The sequence below is a fragment of the Amaranthus tricolor genome, chromosome 6 (assembly GCF_026212465.1).
Source record: "Amaranthus tricolor cultivar Red isolate AtriRed21 chromosome 6, ASM2621246v1, whole genome shotgun sequence".
NCBI classification, from domain to species: domain Eukaryota; kingdom Viridiplantae; phylum Streptophyta; class Magnoliopsida; order Caryophyllales; family Amaranthaceae; genus Amaranthus; species Amaranthus tricolor.
The window spans coordinates 17,902,671-17,925,393 of NC_080052.1; the positions used below are offsets into that span (position 1 = coordinate 17,902,671).

The 22,723-nt window shown below is 35.4% G+C and overlaps 2 protein-coding genes across 2 annotated transcripts; both read right to left on the reverse strand.

Annotated features, from left to right (window-relative positions):
* Positions 1-610: 610 nt before the first annotated feature.
* Positions 611-2,084, reverse strand: LOC130815621 (uncharacterized). The gene is made up of 2 exons (XM_057682111.1): positions 1,208-2,084; positions 611-1,129 (listed from the first exon to the last, which is right to left on the reverse strand). The coding sequence occupies exons 1-2, from the start codon at positions 1,262-1,264 to the stop codon at positions 611-613; spliced, it is 576 nt and encodes a 191-aa protein (XP_057538094.1). The 5' UTR covers positions 1,265-2,084.
* A 1,972-nt stretch (positions 2,085-4,056) lies between these two features.
* Positions 4,057-21,377, reverse strand: LOC130814673 (dolichyl-diphosphooligosaccharide--protein glycosyltransferase subunit STT3A). The gene is made up of 23 exons (XM_057680814.1): positions 21,080-21,377; positions 20,866-20,928; positions 20,212-20,267; positions 20,055-20,126; positions 19,728-19,833; positions 19,547-19,597; positions 14,462-14,557; positions 14,225-14,284; positions 14,028-14,141; positions 12,428-12,514; positions 11,676-11,779; positions 10,524-10,619; positions 8,790-8,910; positions 8,595-8,675; positions 8,371-8,502; positions 8,041-8,277; positions 6,739-6,882; positions 5,968-6,154; positions 5,776-5,873; positions 5,443-5,522; positions 5,268-5,355; positions 4,448-4,537; positions 4,057-4,262 (listed from the first exon to the last, which is right to left on the reverse strand). Exons 1-23 carry the CDS (start codon positions 21,194-21,196, stop codon positions 4,203-4,205), a joined length of 2,340 nt encoding a protein of 779 aa, XP_057536797.1. The 5' UTR covers positions 21,197-21,377; the 3' UTR covers positions 4,057-4,202.
* Positions 21,378-22,723: the final 1,346 nt, after the last annotated feature.

A 22,723-nucleotide genomic window follows, 5' to 3' on the forward strand; every position in this document is an offset into this window, starting at 1 on the left:
ATGGGTTCCAGGTTGAATTTTTGGGTCGAGTCACATTTGAACAGCTCTAATTGCGATATATTGTCTGTCACTAATTGATAATAAATAACTAATTTGTGGACCACCTCGTTTTCCTAATATGTTTATTGTTTACACTCTTTTCTTAACCTTTTCCCTAAATATTGCCCTTTTAAAAAAATTCCCAATTTGCATCAAAGGAAAAATAATTTCTCAAGTTACCGTCCACGTGGCATGGCCTTTTTTTTAAATCTACAACACTAAACCGCCACATGAGATGGCGGTTTACATTACATTGAAAAACGCCACATCAAGTGGCGATTTGGTATGGGTAAACCACCACATGAAGTAGCGATTTTTTCTGGGTAAACCGCCATCTGATATGGCGGTTTGCTCTGTGCCCTTGCTATATTTTATTTTGTTCTTTCAATTCCCATAAATAGTTAGCACAATCTCCATTAAACTAGTTTAATACCATCTATTCCATGATAATCAACTACAAACCTGCTTGATTTGTAAACATTAAATATAAAAATAATGCGGACATATATTATAATCAACGAAAGTGATACAAGAACTTCAAGCCATATAAAGTGATACAAAGTGTATTAAACTACAATCCCCGACCCTTTTTGTTGTGTGCACCGGTGGATGAGGATGGTGTAGACTCGTCAACCTCTGCAATGACATTAAGAGCTGGAGCTCGTCTTTGACTAGCACGTTGATATGTAATGATCATATGCGGAGGCGATGGATGTGGAGGAGTAATCATGGAAGCTGGAGGAATAAATGGCGACATAGCACCGTATGTTGATGAAGATCTAGAAGACTGACCTCGAGTAGATAAACGCTCGAGACCTCTTGTGGACCGACTACTTGATCCTCCATAAGAGCTACCTCGGTGGCCCGAACCCCGAGGAGAAGAAGTGTGGAACGTATGATCAACCTCATCAATGATGGGTGGAGTCGGAATGAGGTAATCATACCCCGCCTGACTCAGTACATCGGTCAATGACGTGTTAATGGAGCCAAGGGTCTGAGAACATAGCCGATACCCCACATCAACGGGCAATGTAGTGGCCCCGTGCATCGTGTCATTGCATTGTATAAGGACCGATCTGATGCGCTCAGCCTGTATGTGAACATTAAAATGTTAAAAGAATCACATAAAAGTATTACTATATATTATGATTGTTAAAAGAAGACGTACCAATAACGTAGATGTAGGATGGTAATGTGATCCTGGCTGTACAAATGTGGTGTTCATGAGGCGTAGTATGGAGATACGCCTGTACTAATACATGTACGCCCGGAGCTCTGACCGGTGTAGTTCTCTCCCTGAACCAATCGAGATGCTCGGTCATTCCACGAATCTACTTGCGATCTATGTCGTATGATGTAGTTCTTGTCCCCAGTCCTCCTATCAATCGCATGTAGTTCAGGTTGGGTGTCACATGCATCCGGAATAACCAGCTCCAAACCGGAATGACTTCCCTCGCATTATCCGAATTTGCAACCATTTCGACATAAACCTCCATTACCTTTCCAGGGGCTTGTGATGCCGCATAAGCAAGAGCACTTATGCTTTCATCATTCTTAACCGGGACTAACACATTTTTCCCAGTCACCGGATATTTCATCTCCATTTTTAATATAAAAGAGTTGTGATCACAACCAATTACATCATAGGCTTTGCTATGAAACACCTCAAAAGTAATATTTTGACGATGGATAAACATCACTGCATTCAATCCTCCATTATACACAACATCGTATCCCGTATAACTTACTTCCCCACCCCAATACACTAAAACGGAATAATGATCCATATCACACACAAGCATGTTTTTCATGTGATTTTATATACACTTTATTGTTGATTGTGAGTAAGGGAAGTATAAATGTGTATACAAGAATGTGTAATATTAAAGTATTACAACACTTATTAGAAGGGTCAATTCAAATATAAAACTAACAACACCATGAATATATACTAAATCCATTAAACTAACTCTACAAAGTAGTAAACTTTCATTGTAGCATTTCATCGAACACTTTATATGCATACAAAACAAATCATAAAATTCAATTACAAATGTGTAAAATATAAGCTTAAATCACGAAATCAAGATAATGTTACAAACAACCAATCTATTATAAGTTCAAATGACAACAATTATGAACAAAAAAATCAATTTGCAAATTGAAAAAATTTAGGATTATATTCATACCTTAAATAAGGATGATAATGAACAAGTAATGAAGGAGAAGATGGCAATATAGTTGATTGATTTGCTTGAATGAGAGGAATTGTGAATACAAAGTAAATAAGAAGTGTAGAAAAGGGTTTTTTTTTAAAAAAAAACAACAGTAGCAGCACAATGGGAATCAAGTAAAATAAGAAGGCAGCATCAGCGGTTTTGTACACGAATAACACCGCCATCTCAAGTGGCGGTTTATCCTAATTTTATTTTATTTTTTATTTTCTATTAACTGCAAAACGCTATTTCATCTAACTGTTTTGTTGGAATTCCTAAGCAAACCACTGTTTGAGGAAGCGGTTTTATTTAAAAAAAAAAAGGAAAAAAAAAATTTCCCCACTTGTCCTACGTGGACAGTATTCAGGGAAATATTTTTCCCTTTGAGGTATATTGGGAAATACTTTTAGGTTTAGCATTATTTTAGGAAAAGTTTCCTCTTTTCATTTTTACTTTATTCTGCAATAAATAAAGTTTTTTTTTCTTTCCTTTTCATCTCTTTAATTATTAATCAGATTAAGCCCGTTTTCTTCTTTGCAAAGCCTAATCCAATTCGATCCGACTCATTTTAATTCGAACCCATCTAAGTCTTCACCTAGCTCGTTGCAAGTAAAGGTATATTCAAAGCATATCTGTGTGATGCACTTAAACAACTTGTTTAGATATTTAAGTGTGGAAAATAAGACACACAATAGAAGGAAGGGGAAGAGAGGGTATTCATCATTATAAAAAGTAAAAGTACGAATGGCAAAACAAGTTAAATTCCACTTTAATATGAGGGTGTATATGGTGAGACAAGTGCAATTAAGTTTGTAGTAGTTTTGACTTAATTTGTTTATGCTTCAAGTAGAAATTGGTAGGAGTCTATCCTATTCAAGTAGAATTTTGATTAAACTTTGAGCAATATGAAGAAGCTCAAGTTGAGTTCCATAATTCATCATGAGGTGTAACTTTTAGACGTGTTCAAAATACTACCATTGTCTTATCCTCTTGATATCCCCTACACAAAATCATGATAGTATTAAAAGCAAGAGAAGGGGACGGTGAAATAAAAAAGATGGAAAAGCAAAGGAGATGATGAGGTTATTTTCCCTTTAAAATTGTACTAGTAAGAGTTCCTCTGCGCCTCTCTCTTTACATCTTCTATGGCCTCACAAAATATTTGTTGTGTCCCTCACATTTAGGGGGTGTTTGGCATGTGGGAATTGGGGTGGAAATTTAGAGTTGAGATTTATCTTAAGCAAAGTACAATGTTTGTTTATAGGGGATGGGCATGAGACTTTCAAGTCTCAACCCTTAAAGTCCCACCTTTTAATCTCATCCTCAATTTTCATCACCAGTCTCACATATAAGTCTCACAATTCCCATTCCCATCTACCAAACACCCCTTACTGTATTTCTATTTGCTCTATTCTGAACAAAAGTGTGGCTATGGCTGCGGAAAGATCCATTTCTTTCCTTCCACCACCCTCACCCACGATATTTCTTATCCAAATGAAGGAAAATGCTTCGCTTCTTTTCACTCCAGAGTGTAAGGTGATTCCAGATTCACCCTACACAATGTGAACGAAGCCTGGAAAAGAAATAAGAGCAAGTCCATCAAAAATATGAAGTTTGCTGCAATTGTGATTCATGTATTGAAAAGATTCTTATCTGCAAGGCAAAGATATAAAGTAAATCTATCAATGCTCAAATTTTCTTGTTACATTCTGTTGCACATTTGATATAGGCCAAAAAAGCAAGAATCCTAGCAATCGTTGAAGAGAATTTTGAGCAACATTCCTCATCCACCCATCTTGGCAGCAAGTAGGTAAGCCATTGCTTATATTTCATGAACTATGCTCATTGTTTTTCTCTTGAAGTCCAAGCATATAACTATGGGTTACAAGTGATTGACCTATGACTTCCCTACTCTATGAATTTGCAAAAACCAAAAGAGAAAATAAGTTATTGCCATGGATTTCTTTTGGTGGCGCTGCTTCTCTTTGAGTTGGCTGAGCTTGTTTTCTGCAAAATGCAAGAGAATATCAATATATCATTAAGTGAGAAGACTCAAAGTACGTTAATGAGCAACTGGTAACATATAAAAGAACTGATGCAAGAGAATATCAATATATCAAGTGAGACAGCTCCAAGTATGCTAATGAGCAACGGGTAACGTATATAAGAAGTGATGGTTTCAGGAGAAGTACCGATTTTAATTTCTTGCCCTTTCCTCTTATTCTGTTCTTTTGAGGCTTCAATTTATAAATTCGAACCATCCAGTGATGAGATGTAAATGCCTGAAGTTGGAAAATTAACCATGCAGCATCATCAGTAAACGAAATTTGGACATTTGTAAAAGGAGAAATGTAAAGAGAACAAAATTACACAACGCATTCCATCAGTTAAGTATAACAAGCAAAGAATTTATAAGGTGCCAGTAATGACAACTTGGCCTAGGTAAAGAAGAATGAATTTCTCAAACTAACGTAGATATGTTATTCTAAAACTGACATGATCTTCAACCAAAAATACTAACATGGTTTTGAATATGAATACAATATCTCATGTCAATATAGTCAACCTTTTAGTACAAGGTCATTATTAGAGCTACCTCATTTAATATAAACTTGTACTAAACAGAGAATATGCCTTGGAAGAAAAATGAATATCATATACAGTAAACATACGGGTAAAATTATGAACGTTCAACACAAAATAGATAATTTGATGATAAGAAAAAATCCAACTCTATGTTCTAAATATTACAACAGCGGAAGCATTTTATCCCAATCTTTCAACAATAGAACTATGGAGAAAAAATGGGAACTATCAAATTTTAAATACGTAAGTTTATATCCCTAGAGGCCTGACAATGAGCTTTGCGCATAATTCTATGCATGCAAAACATTAGAAAGGTAGAAGATTTTGAAAAATGCAATGCAAAGATGGCTAGGAAGGCTATCAAGACCCCTGTTGCCCTTGTCACCATATCAGTTCATAAAGTATGCAGTATTAAAATTAAAGTACCTCCTCAAAATGCGTAAGCTTGAAATGTTTCTTCCCAATTTCAGTCTTCCTCACTCTGTCGAATCCTTTTCCATCGGTCTCTACAAATCTGAACTCAGGAGGCAAAACATGGTAGGTTAAAGAAAACATAGTAGTACGGTAGGGGGAAAACAATCAAAATTAACTTAAGTCGAACCTGAAATACGAAAGCTTGTACATCAAACAATTCAGCATAGTAGGTGTTGCCTGAGAGTCGATCCGATACTGACCATCTCTCTATTCAGTAGCACAAGTTTACATTCAATGAGGAAGTTGGTATTACTATTTACAAACAGGCAAACAGCATGCAACAAATAATAACATATCGTCTACATTGTACACAAATATAATGAAGACAAAGAAATTGCACAGAAGAATTGAGCACAGCGGAACGGACACACATAAGATGCGATCATTTAGACAGCGAAAGACTAAGAAAGGTATATTAAACATCACCAGAAAGAATACATGCTTAACATGAGTCTCTTACCAGATAATCAGGTTCCTTGATATGAGGGAATACCCCTCCTCCTATACGAACCATCCATAGGAACTTGTTGATGTCATCACTGGGGTATCCCACAAGACCTATGAAAAAAGCTTCATCAGATCTGGGTTCCACAACAGTCTTTCAAAATGGAAAGGAAAAAAACAAAAATCAAGCAGTACATGGAAAACCAACCTCCAAATACAACAAGGACATATTTAACGTCTAAAGAGTTAAAAATTTCCCATGCTGCCTTTTCAGGAGAAGACATAGCAGTTCCAACTGTAGCAATGTGAGTATTATTCCACGTATTATTGTCAACAATGACAGTACGGTTGGCCATTGCTGTCGTTTGGTATCCATAGTCCCACCAGGATGCCACCTGCAGGAAACTTTGTTACTGGGACTCAAGTTAATTTATAACTAAAACTAGAAACAGTTGATATGAAGAATAGTGCATATTAAAGAAGTCTACCAAAGAAAAATTACAACTGATTGGAGATGTGTGAATCAGGAATATTTGACCATTAGGACACAGGAAGGATATGGCGAATAACAACAGTTCACAGCTAATTTTATACTACGTACAAGGAAATAACCAATATAGAAAATATGGTCTCTAATTTTGAAATCAGAATTCCAATGAAGAGAACTGTACAGACTTGCAGCATAAACCCAATTTTCACAAAGAGCCAACAAACTAGTTCTGTGGAAGCTCCAAAATATTAATTAATCATAAAGAGACCACCAGAAGCTGCGCTAGAACCTGCATTGAGGTTTATGGAGAGTACACTTGCAACTACAAGACCTAATTCAAGACAATTTGTAAGCAAAGAAACATCAGAATACCAAAAGTCATCAAGAAAATTTCAGAGACTGAACCTCAAATCATATTTAGCTAAAATAATGAATGCTTTTCCAAAAGACAGATTTTGATGCTAACATTAAGTGCTACACCTAACTTACTTTATCATCAACATCAGTGTTGTGGCTTAACCAAGCATAGGCCTCTCTGAAATCATCAAAAACGTGCAGACCATCATGCGTATGAGATGTCAAAACGATAGATGGTGCTGAGTATGCTTCTGCTGCCGCCCAGACACAATGCACCTACAAAACAAGTGAACTAATCAGAATAAAAAAACGCACATGACCGCACCTCACCAACTTAATAGTGGCATGAGAATGAATCGCTGTACTTTATAGGATAAAAGGAATATATAACAAACTACAACAATTTTTAGACAATGGTCAAAATTTTCTTTCTTCAGTTGCATTCTCACACAAATTATTTACAGAAAAATGAGGATGCTTAATATATATGAAGCTCGTAGAATGTGAACTCAGACTATATCAGAAACAGTAAACTGACAGTAAATATAAACAGAATGTTGTCTTCGGACTCAGTCTCTTAAAATAAGATGACGCTCAAAATCATTCTTCACAAAGCCTCCCCCCAAAAATGAATAAGAAATCAATTTGATTACGTTAGCATCTTAAGGCCATTTTTCTGAAGCTAGCATCAATTACGTCAAGCAGGAATAGTAAATTGAAAGTTCAATGATGCACAACATATGAAGAAGCTTAACTATCCGATGCCAGATATACCAGCTGCTGAGAAGCATACTTGCTAATGAAAACTAATTACTAACAACACACATCTCATTTCCCTAACACAAATCCAAGCTCGAATCCCCATCACACAATTAACAATGACAAGCTGCAGCAAGATCTCATCTGTGACAATAATTAATTTGATAACAGGCTTCCTTGAAGCAAAAATTCAACACGTTCTTCCATTGGAACGATCACCACAAAATCATCGGAGGATGAGAAATTGATTAAAACTGAAAGCAATGCAACTTATGCAACTATTACAATATTTGCCCACTTTCAGAGCCCAGACAGAACTTGCATGTGTAATCTATTAATATAAAAATTACAGAAAAAAGAATCTAAACAAAATTTCCCACTTCCAGACCTCTAATAGTTGACTTGGGAAAAACTTAAGCTAAGTGAGTTCTGCAATAAGATTAAAATAAACTCTATCACCAAGAAGCAGTAGTTAGCGGTTCGGGTAAAGAACCCTGCTAAAAATTATGCTTTATACAAAGCTCTCTTGGAGAAAAAGGGTTATGTCTAAACCAAATATTTGGTAATCAAACATCTCTTTAAAAGTGACACAGAGGGAAAATTTATCTTTCTACAATAGATAAGAATAGTAATGATGATGATATTGGACAAGACGCAATGACAAAGTAACCATACCACATAGAAAGCACCCAGCAGAACGATCAAGAACAAGGCAATAAGAGATGTTTCAAAGGGTAAAACAAGAAGTCTTTTCTCAATGCGGGACTTCAATGAAGCCTTCCCTGAAGCTTCCTTCTCCTTTTCCTTCTCCTTCTTCTTTCCTTTTCTCAAGGGCCGGTCCTTTGTTGCATCATCATTTTTATCTGTTTTTTGGCTATTATTTTGTATCTGAGCATTTCCGACTTCTCCTGTCTTGTTAGTCAAAGAACGAAAAATAAATTTTAGCCTATAAGTGAAATATAACCGTTAAAGATAACCTGAATGTGAATGAATTATTATAGCCACCTCATCTGATGATGAATCTGCTGCTGCAGGCAGTTGAAATTTGATAGACCGAGCAAAAACATCAAAGGCTTCCGAAAGAGCAATTCCAGACAATATGCATGCCGCTGGAGCAAGAACTAGCATAAGACGCACCTATAATCATACAACTTAGTAGCAGTTTATTGTCAACGGAAAAACAGAATACAAAAGTAATCCTAATAGTAGGCATTTCCTAGTTTTCTCACCATAACACCAGAAAAGTACACTGACGTCACAATGTAGAGGACCACGAACGAGCTTGCATCAGAAAGTGGTGAAAAACAGGCCTAGAAGAACCATAGAACAGTACAGGAATGGTACGTTTCAGAAAAAATTAACCTGATGCATAACTTGTGGGAGTGCTAGATATGAAATGCAAAGAATATACAAATATAACTTACAATAATTCCAGCAGGAACCAAGAATGCCAATACATTAATGTCCATGAAGTAAGATGGCCATGTAGGAGGTTGATGTTCACTAACACTAGCAATGATTGGTATGTATTTGCTTGCATAAGTTCTGTTGGCAAAACAATCCCCCAAAAAATGAGGTAATACAAAAGATGAGCTTTTACCAGCATTGTTTCATGGGTTCAGTACATAGATTACAGTCTCAATAATATGAAAACAGTACAACATATTATATTAATCAAATTAGCAAGTCACAAAATGCTTATGTCAAGTAATAGAAAAAATAAATTTGATGGGTTCAACCCTAACCACTGTTACCATTCTGAAGACCTTGCTTGATCTTATTTAAAAAAAAAGGGGGATTAAAGAAAAATAACGAATGAAAGAGGCAAAAAGATTAAAAGTAAAACAATCTACATTTTATTCAACTAGTCAATTCCTTCTCATTAAAAAACCAACAACCTCCACGCCTATATTCTCATATCCACGCATCTTATATGTTTCAAGCTGAAAACATATATCTCTCATGATCAACGTCCAACTATGAACATATATCTCTCATGATCAATGTCCAACTATGAACTAGCAACGATGGAATTACAAAGAGGATAATGGAACGAGGATTAAAAAAAGTAATTACTCCTCATCCATTCATTTCCATGCAAGCTGGTGGACTTCAATCAAGTTCAAATATAATTTTGAATACAACAGCAACAATGTCAGAGCCATAGTCTCAAAAGATTGATAATTGTTGAACATAAACCTTTTTCAATTGAACATTGATAATTTTTATATCAAGTCGAAAATTGTTCTTAGTTTGAAGAAACCAAATGGAGGAGCACTGCCCATTTTATTTTACTTGTGTACCCATTTCTTTGAATTCTTCAACGGTGTATGAAAAGTTGCACTAGATCCAAGCCGGGCGCAGCCTACATGAGCACCTAGGAATTCCTCGAGGAGGCACCTAGAAATTCCCCCCAATCTAAACTCCTTGAAAACCTAAGTGCTTTGGCCCTTAACAGTTACTTTGTTTCCCAACAATATAAAACCACAAAATTGCCATAACAGCTTTGTGCCACATTTCTTCAACATTTCCAATAGACAATTAAAAACGAAAAGTTGGTGCGCAGTTAGAGTCCAAAGATTACAGGAAAAAAGTTGAGAATAGAGCCTAAATTGAAAACATGACTGTGGAGAAAGTAGTCTCCAAGTTTCACAATCATAAAAGAAGATCATAAAAAAAATTCAAAAGCATTTTACCAAATTTACCACCTCAATATCTCATCATATATTGGTATAGGGATTACTTTCATCCTAAATCAAAAATCTTCCTAAATCCACAAGTAAAAGGCTAGTAGTCCTTATTCTCTCTCAACTCAATCACTCAAAGATCATTCTTGTTCCTGAACTCAAAATCATATCCTAAAATAATGAATGGAAAGGTTTGGTACACCGATTGACAATGCAATATAGCTATTGAATACATAAAACAAATTAATCATGATCAGATTCAGATAACAAATGAATACATATAACAAATGAATCATGAATCATGATCCCATCCACCTAACCACCCCCAAATTTACCCTTTCTTCAATGATTGCCAGACATAAAGCTACAAACAAAAAAAACCCAAAAATATGTGCAAAGAGAGATACTTACACATGTTCATGAAACTAACAAGTTTTGATACCAAAAGATACATCAGAAATAAGTACATACGGATCAAGGAGACTAAGACTTCGTCCACTCCACCCCTTTGTGGGACTAGAAGCCACAAGTGCTATGAGTACTGCTACAACAGCACAACAAACTGCCCTGAACCACAAAAGATAATCATTTAATTAGTCAGATATTACTTTTAAAATAGAGTTAAAAATGTAAGAGCATTAGGCAAAAAGTGCATAGAATGAGGACATAACAAATATGCACAGTCCGGCACAATGGCATCATCTATGGGACAGCTCTGTTGTGCGAGCAGGAAGAAAGTAAATATTGATTACTCTCAGTCCTTATAAATCGTGTAAAGTGGTTATACATCTATTCATCGCCTTTGATGAGTTGAAATAATTAATTATCACATATTTCTTCTTTTTCTAGTTATTTCATACATCTTAATGTAGTGATGCTTCAGTTTCGAAGATACAGTAACTGATGAACAAGCAGCCAAGGGAATTCTTGTCCTTGTTCCTCCCACAAGTTTGCATATAATTTGGCACAAAGATGATATTAAAAACAATTTCTCTACCTAACAGTATTTTTTAATAACTAGGCACACCAAACAAACAGCTTCGGTGGCCTCAGTCTCCATTCATCCCCAAAAATACCCAGCTCAATTTGGACTCAGTTGTTCCTAAAGTCAGGCCATTATATTTGTTTGCAGGGAACAGAAAGCACCCTGGCCTTGATTCTTGAATCAGATTACAAAGGAATTTCATAGCACGAATGTGAGCTAGAGATTTCTAACACAGGATGCTACTACAAGATGGATTTAACAGATGCTCTTTGCAGACAAAGAGAAGGGCTAAATACAAGATATATCCTTACATAAGAGAACAAAATCAACATAATTCTCTTAAAATTCAGCCTAAGTGATTAAAAATAAAAATATAAAACAAATTTTTAGAAAGAGGAATGTGTCCCGTAACCACAGAAATATAAAACAATATGAAAACAGTAACAAAATTTACAAAGCCAGACATCTCCTTATCAAGAACAAAATCAATTCTACAAAATTAATTCCTATTGATGGAAGCTCATGAAAAGGTTTACAAGAGACTGCTAAACAACAATATTCCCTTATTTTTGAAAGGAATATTTAAAGCTTACAACTTTCTAAGCAAACTTAACTAGAGGCATGAAAGGATTGCTTACAGGCCAACTGTTACTACAAGAGTTACAGCTACTTTGAACATTTGTGGTGAAAGGACTCCCTTGATGTAATACACCAGTGCAACCACGTGGAGGATAATGAACACCTGCAGTCATACTTAATGAGTTAAACATCCCCAAAACCAGTAAGAGTACAAGTCTCGGATAAATCTACTTTTATTATGTATGCTAAAACAGCCAAAACAATATTCCACAGATACCAAAATCCTACAACATAATAACTTAACTAAACCTGGACCCTCGAACATATTTTTCAGTTTAATACCAGTTCAAAAGATATTCAACGTATCATAAAATCTCTCTTTGCATGATCAGTCTGTACTCTGTACTCTGTACTCTGTAGACTGTAAGACATTAACATCAGAACAAAACATTTTAAAAGGTTCATCGCAGTTGGGTACATGTTAATCTAAGCTTGTTGGAGTCTAGGCAAGTTGGGTACATGCTAATCTCCTTATATAAATAAGGTGAGTGGAACCTACACTTCGAGTAGTTACATTCTCTATTACAGAGGTCCCAAAGCATAAGGATAATTTTTATAAAAAAGACGTTTGACTACAACAAAACAATAATTTCTAAAGAATTTAAAATCGAGTTGTTTGTAAATCAGCTAACTGTTAACATAAAAGACTAGCCCTGACGGGTTTTAACTAGGTTTGTGTGCATATTACAGGAATCGCCACTGCTTCAAAGGAATAACAGATTAAAATAGAAAACTCAGTATATCAGCTTACCAAAAACGAAGCAAAATGTTCTGACGTCATGACAGCGTTGAAACCAACAACAGGAACCAATGCAGCCAACAATGTACCCAATACAACCTGCAAACATGTTGAACATCAGATTACTAACTCCATTAAAAGTATCCACGTGAACAGCATCAAAAACACATACTGCAAACATAAGATCAAATAAAAAAAAAACATAATATGTCCTGTTCTGGATGTTGGATGGAGCAAAGAGTCAATTATACTACCTGGGACACTACACCCCATAGAGTAAAAATACAGCTACATCGCATCGCATCGGCCGTGTTGTAAAGGTTATCAAAATAAACAAACCGATAGTTTCTGCATTTTAAAGAGTATAAATAAAACCTCGTTTAGGGCCATATCAAGGGATATGTTACGGTTTTGACCGATATTGGACAGCTTTAGAAGCTACAATTTAAGTTCATGTTTTAAATTACAATACAGAACATCACTGACTTATTGGAAATAGGATCCAATATGGATAGTGTAAACAATTGGTAATATGGAATGCGCAAAATCACATTAAGGTAACAAATCATGAAGATCCATCACTAACACTACAACTAACACTTGTATCCATCACTAAACAAATGTAAGAAAAGATTCAAATATAAGTGCAGAAGACCAAAATGGGAAGCAGCAACTGGGGTTTGTGATCGAGTTGTGCCCCTAAAGATAAAGATGAAATTTCATCGTATAGTAATCAAAATGTTGGCTATTTAGAACGGATTATTGTAGGAAGACGGGAATGGCTTAGATGGATGAGTAGACATACTTTGTTGTATACAATTAGAAACGAACATATAAGAAAAGGTTTTGTCGCAACTATTGAAGATAAGATAAAGGAGAACCGCCTAAGATGGTTTGGGCATGTGCAAAAACACGGTATGAGAGAATTAGTAAGAAAAATAAAGGGTAGAACTTGAGAGATTTAACATGAGGACGAGGAAGAAGGTAGGAGTGAAGATAACCTGGAGGACAGAAACAAAGCTTTACGTGTTGGGCTAATGCGCTACCTTAAGGGTGCCAAGTGCGCGTGATTCCAGAAAAAGGGAACTTTGAAAAAGAAGGGGAAAAAAAAGAACATGACAAAACATACGTGATAGAGTTCGCATCAAATGATCTTATAGTCTGAGACCTAAAAGTGGTCTAAGATGCTTGCCTTTAAGCACTAAAAGGCGCTCTGAGGCACTCACCTTAAGATATAATTTCACATAACCCTACCTACTAGCCATAGACATGCCTAGGGGGTATTTTAAAAACTTAGATGCACATATGCATTAACATACAAGCACCACATCAGAAATCAAACATTTGTCATTTAATCCCCTCCATTGAACTTAAAAGGAACTTAATTACCTTCTTCACTCCACTAACATTCTTCCTTTCAATTAGGATTGAAGAACAACCTAAATAACAATTCTTGGCAGGTTTTCTCACAAATATTAAACTCAAAATTTCAGTGGACAACGTTCTATCAATGCTAAACAATACAAAAAGGATGGACAGCTTTAATACTTCACAAGCTAAATAAAACTAAAAGTATTACAAAACCAAATGCAACAATAGCAAATATAATTACCAGGGGAGCATATGCAATATACAGCCTGTGAGAATATCGGCCAGTAACAATGCAAAGGAGCACATGCATAGGAATAAGATTAATTATGAATGTGTATCCTCCCCAGGAGCAAACCTGCAAAGAATTATCTTTGTCAAATAATATGAGCATCTAACAGCACACTGAGAAAACTACCACAATCAAGACTGGAACCCTACCATATAAAAGTATGCCAGTGCATTCAAAGTTGCATAAAACAGAGAACCTGTGTTCAATGTCTGCACCCAGAAAGTTGGAAAATATTAACCACTGATGGATAAGGAATAAAATCTTCAAACATAAAACTTCAATTTATACAGACTAGTGTTCAAGCTTAATTCAAAAAAATTAGCTACAAGATGACAAGCTATTGATATCCATAATACAAAATCATAAAATCCATGAGAAAAACTCACTTTGATATAAAGATAGAAGGTAAAAATCAAAGCAAAAATAGCTACAGCTTCATTGTCATAGCTTCCGGCCACAGATCGAGATATATAGGATGGAACCTGCAAAAGAACAAAGGATTTACGTCAGCAAAGAAAGCATTTGAATTTGATATATGACTTGGAGTAAGGAACTGAAAACTCAACCATTTATTAACAGAACGGCCAAGTCGAGTAGTAACAGAATTTGAGTTTCCATTCGAAAAACAATGTTAAAGTACAACCAAATAAAAGGTGTACATGTTTTCTGTATGTACCCCCCTCCAAAAAAAAAAAAAAAAAAAAAAAAAAAAAAAAAAAAAAAAAAAAAAAGTTCTTTTGGAGAAGATATGAGCAAATAATTCACCCACTTTCCCAAGAAACTAACTTTGACACCTTACAAAAGTTTCTTACGTACATACTCTTCCTTTTTCCGGTATCAGCTTGTTTTCTTTCACATAATCTGTCAAACTACTTGAATCATTAAGGTGCAAAAAACGTGTTTTGAGCCAGTTCAAGAGATATCTCATGGTTCCAGTTAATATTTGGTCGTACAACAACCATATCATTGTTACTATAAACATGAACAAAACTGCATTTTTTAACTATGATCCAACGGGATTTTTCCATGATGTTTTACTCCTTTTCTACTTAAATACACTAACCTACATTAAATATAGATATCTGAAACTTCGTTGAAAATATTTTTTTCTTTTGATTGGCCATTCTCAAAGGAGTCAAAGATAAATGGTTATTTTATTTCAGATTATAATGGACTGTAATTAATATCTATTATCAAAGCAAATGCACTTCTTATTGATGTGAAGTTGCAAATGATGTTTGCTACCAAGGATCAACCGAATTAACCTTTTTGATATCGCTAATAAGTTATCACTAGCAAGGGTAAGACTGCATACATTCCCCAAACACTGACTACGTGGGAGCCACTCAGAGTCATTAAGGTGCTGGAATGATTATCTATATTAATTCTTTGCAACAAAATTTTGCTAGTACTACACCACTTGAACTCAACACAAGTAGCACATCGAAACACAAAAAATACTCCAGAATTACCAATAATTTGCCAACCCTTCAACCTTCATTCAACCAAATATGTCAACCTCAAATGTGTTACAATCGTCAATACTTTCTAACCAATGAGTATGAGAAGACATGTACATAAATACAAATGTATCGATATCAAAAGGTAACAAAACCAAATATGGTATCATGTTTCCATTGCTAATGGAATAAATAAACATCCTCCTCACCATAACCCCTTCATCCCCCATATATGCACACCCCTCTCTAGCATCATACTCATGGTGCAAAAACAAGGCTACATTGCATTTACATCGGTCGTGTTGTAAAGGTTTTTTATAAAAAAAAAAGAAAAAAAAAGAACTCATAGTTCCCATGCTGGAAGGTGTAAAAAAACAGCATTTTAAATTGTAATAAAGTCTCGTGCTATTAACCGATATTTAGGCGTTACGATAATTGCTTCACTCTCGTAGCCACATAACCGTTTTGTTATAGGCATAGTAACGCAACCGTTACCACATTTTTTGCACTATGTTAATACATAATGCATCCACTTATACCTACCCATATTTTTCAAGAACTTTTTCCACCCAAATAAAAAAAGGGAAAGGCAAAGTATGCTACAAGGGAAGAGTTTAAACAATAGTTTCCCCACGTTTTGACCTCATTTGGGATTATATCAATAATCAAAACGAGATTTAGATATCACATAAAACAAATGCTAAAGGTTGAACTCTTTGATACATAATGCAACTCTAATTGTCTTCAAACGAGTTACCATCAAAGACTTATTGACGGAGTTCAACAAATTATAACAATTGCACCTACAACAACCAAGATAATTATGCATCCATGGTTCTTCACATTTCACCACACTCATCCAAATCAATTCCTAACTTGTCTTGAATTAAGATCAAATCATCATGTACGAGCAACTAAAAACCACTATCAACCTTCAAAATACAATCTTCAAATCCTACGTAATATTGTCACAAGCCTCTCAGAGAAAGATATAGCTTTGTATTCTCTAAAGAAGTTCCATGTGGAAATAGAAATCTATACGGTAACTCAAAGGAGTCTCTTTTAGATACCAATGATTTCCAAAATATCCACAAACCTTGTTTAGATGAATCATACTTGATGATAAAAAAAAAGGCATTTGACCACATAGGTTTTGCACAAAGCGCAAAAAAAAGGTTTCGGTCATGATAGTGGTAACGATCGCGAAACAGTTATCGCGGTCAATGATAGGGTTGTTCAAAAAAACTCAACCCGCTTGACCCGTCAACCCGCCGACACACAACATAAATGGCGGGTCAATTTCTAAAATAAATTGTAAACTACGAATCGGGCACCCGGTGACCCGCTTAAATAAAACAAATACCCGTTTAGGGTTTTCAAAGACTGTTTTGTAAGGTTTTAAAAACTAAAAAGAATGTCTGGTTGAAAACGAGGCTGCTCCAAAGGCATGGAGCTGAAGGCAACAACCCTTGGTTGGGTATAGTTAAAGAGATTCAGATGATAGTAGTTGGCTTCATTACTTCTCTTCTCCCCGGATTTCACAACATTGATCATGCTTAAAAAGGGGTTTTTGTGGGGTAACCAAATATCACCACTCCGCAAAGTAAGATTAATTTATCTATATATTGATGAATAGTAAGGATTGTGGAAACTAAGCTTTATACATGTTGAAATGACAAGGCTCTATAATATAGTTTACATTACAAAAATGAATTAATCAATTAATGTTTTACATTACAAAAATATACTACTTTAATTTGTACAAGAAACAAGAACAGCAATACGATAGTGGACGAGCTGCTCCAACAATTAAGACTTTTAAATGAAGCAGGTACCTGGTGTCCCGACCCGACTTATCCGGGTACCCACGTTAATTGGGCCGGGACACGAGCCTTTCAAAAGGTACCCGACTAACCGAGTACCCATTTTTCGGGTACCCGAAATGCCGGGTACCAGGTAATGAAAACCCCTAGTCAATACGGATAAACTATTACTAAATAGAGCAGTTCCTAGTATAATTAAGGATACTCTATGAAAGGTTTGTATTCTATAGAGAATTTACTTCGTAACTCAAGCTATTACTAAATAGAAATGGGTAGTCACAATCACCCAACATGACAAAGTGGGTTTTAATTCTTCACTTTGATCCTAAAAAGTCCCTAACAGAGATGACACATTTTAACTCAAACTTCAAATGATAAATTAAATATAACAATGCCACACATTCATTATGGTAAAATAAATAATTTGAACAAATATCAGAGTTCACAAAAGATGACTTTAGCTTGTAGAATTTAGATGCCATCCCATGAGCCACTCCTATGAGAAAATCTATTCCATTCATTTATGAAGTGCAATATTATACTAATTACCTATTCTTTTATGTCCATAAGTCCAATGTTTTTCATCCAATTCATCCTTGGTCAAGTTAGTTGTTCTAGACTCCTAATTATCATCAACTCTTTGTCCAATAAAACTTGTCCTCTAAATGTTGACGTTAAATACATCCAAAATGCCGAATAGGGATTCATTCAAATAATTTGTAGCGGCACTATATCCTTGCGTAGTTAAATGAATCTCTTCATGTATGATTTTACCTCTTCTTGTATAACCACAATATCTACCACATTCATCAACCTAGCATGTATACAACAATGCTAGTCAAATATTAATTTATAGAGTATATCCATATTTTATCACCATGAAAGGCATATTGCGATCAAAAATGATTCCTCATATGATGATCCTGAATAACACATCTTCGTTAGAATTAGTATTTTCCAAAAAATAAGCCCCAAAATACTTGATACTTTCAGGGAAAGGCCATTCCTCCCATCTAGAGAACGTGTCACGACAGAATCTTCTACTGCCAAATAGCACTCCACATATTTTATTTTAATTAAGCTCAACCACATCCCACAAGCATGAAGCTTTCAATTCATGCATCTATGATCCTAGCTTATCAGCGTTAAAGCAGTGTCATTTAACTATAACAAAATTCAACACCTTATGTATAATTGTCAAAAACAAAATTGATGGCAGATCCTTGAGTAAACCATTCAAAATTGACACATCACTCCACATTCATGCAAGTGTTCTAACAATTATTCTCACCTCAAAAAAAATCCTTAATTTTAGCATCTATACGTGTGAATCGTGATACATCATTGTCTGCATGTTCACCAATGTACGACACCAAGAGAAGACCAGACCATAGTCATAGCCTTCTCTACACTAGTAACTCATGTTCACATTCTTTTAACTTAAAAAGAATTGCTCCCTTAATCATATCAAGAGGTGGATGTAAGCATTAGTCTCTCCAGCTACTGTCTACTTGAATCCTCAACATTGAAGACATCAAAAACCAAGAGAATTTAAGTGATGAAAACACAGAGACCTTTTAAAATGGGTTACACAGAGAACATTAGTGTATTGTAACTAAGAACAGTCATTAAAAATGGAAATCAGAATAGTAAACTCTTCCACAATCTAACAATCACTAGACTATTCTATATTTAGATTAACATTCAACTAGAGATTCCCATTAACAGGCCACTATTTCTAAAACCCTAGGAAATCATATCTTAAAACACAAAATAGGATTTCAGAGTTCCCAACAGTAGCCATTTGGCCTTTCAATCACCAAAAATTTCTAAAGTCTGAAGCAATAAGGCTTTACTCTTCATATTGCCTCAACATAACACTCAAAGAAAGGCTGGACAATTGGATATGACACTTGGACGCAAACCTATGAGTCAAAGACGCAAGGAGTTTGGGAACGTAAATGAGTTCAAGCTACATAAGCCAAATTTAAGGAATCAATTCAAGCAATATATATTGCATGAGTTATTTGAATTCAATTAATTTAACATTCATAAATCATAACTACACCTATTCAACATTTCATTAATCAAATATTAAGGAATGGAAATCAGAGTTTTAAAAATAAAGCTCTTCCAAGAAGTTACTGTTGCCATGTAAAATAATAAGACATCAAAACTATGGTTATACCATTCCCAAGAGTAATGCAGCTGTCAATCCTGCACCTGTACCCTTCACTTCCTGAAATTTTTTTTAAAAATCATCATTAATTAAATGATAGAAGACAAGGTTGCTCTTCGCCTCTAATAAAAGGGGGAAATGAGAAGGCAATTATAATAATCAGAATGGGAAAATGAACATATAAACTAACCTTTGTAAGGAGGTAGGTCGCCCATGACGCAAAAGCAGAAAATATTGGTGCAGTAAACACACAAACAGTCTCTACAGACAAAGGGATGTTCAAAGAATGTAGAATCCTATCATCAAAACATATCATCAGTTTCTTCTCCCTCTTTGGATTTATAACAAGAAGGGGGGAAGACCACTTCACATTTCCTTAAAATAAAACTGTATGGCAGAAGATAGAAAACGAGAAAAAGTGGACACACAAAATGACACAGTAGCAGAATATGGAGAGATTATAGGAAACAGATCAATGAAGCATCACAACAAGATTTAGCCGAGGGAGAAAACTTACCACCACATGGTACCTGCAGTCAGCGTTAACCCAGGGTATACTGTTCCACCAATTACACGACCCAGTGGATACCTGAAAAACAGAATCATATTAAACAATATAAAACATCCAATGAACATTCCATAAAAAGTCAACATATATGGTTAGTCAGCATTACCAGGTTCTGTCATCAAACCAGTTCCAAAAGTCATATATGCCATTCTTTGTGAGAAACTGGAAAAACACCAAACATTAGCAGTGTAAAATATCATTTCGGCCATTGACAAATTTACATGCCTTGAAATTGGAAATGTACAGAAGCACATGGAATATCAACATTGAATACACAAACAATTTAAACTACAACAATCAATAGCAGGCGGTCCTTACAGTCGTCCATAAACGCATTCCACTATCAATAACAGAAATGTAATATGCCTAATTTCAAACCAGAATTCATTCACACTCTATACACAATTAACTTTAACATAAAAAAGTCCCCACAAATCGTCATAGCAAGATAATCATGACGCACAGCAATAAATCAGAATCAAAGTATTGTTTTCTATATAAGCTTACAATATGGACAACAGATATACACTACCACTAGTCACAACATCAGCAAACTATTTGAACTTATCTTCGCAAACTTCAGGATATTCGGAAGGCATAACACAGTACATTAAGAATCTTCCATACATCAATTCAGCTTGTAAACGCATCAACCAATAAAGTCAACAAAGTCCCAAGTACAATTTTTGAAATAATCCAAAACAATATCAGAAATCTACAAACAGAAAATAAACTGAGCAAGAACATAAGATCAAAAAACCTGGGTGACTCGATAGTTGAAATACGGATCAAATTCATGAATGACACTCTCGTACTTGATGACCTGCAAAAGTTAAAACCAAATCAACATCAGAATGCATTTGTGGAAACAAACCACAATTCACCAAACCTTCGGTCAAAGATGGCGAAGTAAGGAGCGTGATTATGGTTAGATCTATAAATAAAGAAAAAGCATAGTAGGAGGAAGAAATTACAGAAAAAAGACGGATCGAGAAAGCGAGAACACCAATGAGAATAAGGATGAAAACAGCAAGCACATTTCCAAATGCGTTTCGCAGAGACGATCCACTGGCGGTCTCAGTGTCCGCCATTGATGCGAAATGAGAGAGATTGAGAGTTTTTTTAGGGGTTTAGAGAGCACTGGCTTAGTTGAAGAGTTTCATCAGAAGACCTCGGAAGAAGACTTGTAAACACTGTAAATAAACTAGCGCTGTTAATTTGACAATTTGCGTGGATTATTACGAGTCAAAGTTATTTCTTAATTTTTTAGGCTTGGTTGTTAATGTTGCTAGTGTGTATAGAAGGAATTTAATGAAAGAATTAGTCTGAATAATCTAATTTTTCACTCAATTTTATATAATATTTGAGTTTTTGATTAATTTTAAATAATTCTAATTTTAAGGAGTCTTTGCTTGGAGTGCACCTTAATAACACAAAACCTATCAATCAAATCATCTTCCTCATAATGAAGAAAAAAATCAATTAAAAGCTGAAAAATACACCTAGATTCCATTTCGTGGCCCAACTATAGCTAATCCTAATCACCAACCCCAACCCTTCACGGGCACAACCACCCTCTTTACCGGCACAATCACTCTTCTTTCTATGACCTGAATCTAGGAGTGTTTAAAAAAACTCGACCCGCTTGATTCGATATATGTTATGGGTCGAGAACTCGATCCGGCTTAACCGGGTGGGGTCATGGACCACAAAATATATTGAGTGGGGTACCCGCCGACCCGTTATATTAAAAATAAGTTTAAGAATTTGTGATAATAAATTTTGTTAAGACCATATTTTGCTACTTCCTAGATAGGTGTAAGTAAGTTAGAATCAACAAATTATTGTTGTAAGCCTTTGTATGCGAGAGGTTCTAGAGTCTGATTCGTATAATGTCTCTCTGTTCAGATAAATGATACTAAATGCAGTTGGTTAGCTAGTTTGATTTAGTGGTTATGCAATGTTGATAAATAATTTTTTTCACCTATTTAATTTTAAATATTGAATTACTAAAATCAAACAAAAGGAAGGAATCAAAGAATCCTGCTACTGCTTACTGGTATATGGTGGGCATTCTACTTGACTAACATGGAAAGCGATAACAATATCTTTGTTTAATTTAAATTTTGCTACAAAATGCTTATTTTTTGTTGAATCAAGCATCAAATTTCACCTTGATGTAGGTGAGTTCGATCACTTCGTAACGTACTCCTTGACTTGCGCGTTTGAGAACGAGGTTGTAAGTGCAAGGAAGTATGAGGGCTTATGTTTTGGATCACTTGATGAAGTGATCAAAGTGGGAGACTTTGTGTGCCTTGATGAAGGCAAAGGAGTGCTCATGGAAGGTTTCGAAGGTGGCTTGAGTGGTCGAGCATGTAGGGCTCGATCGAGCAACAAGACAGAAGCTGACCAGTGACCTCAGAACAGGCGCTCGACCGATCAAGCCAAACGTGCTCGGGTCGAGCGAGGTGCAGCCACGTACCAGAATGCGTTTCTGTTTTATGTTCGGTTTCGTTTGGGCTTTTAAGCCTTTTGTCTTAGGTTATTCTAATATGTTTTAGGGCTATATAGGGAGTTTTAGAACATCATTTGGAAAAGAAGGGAGAAGCATATACAAG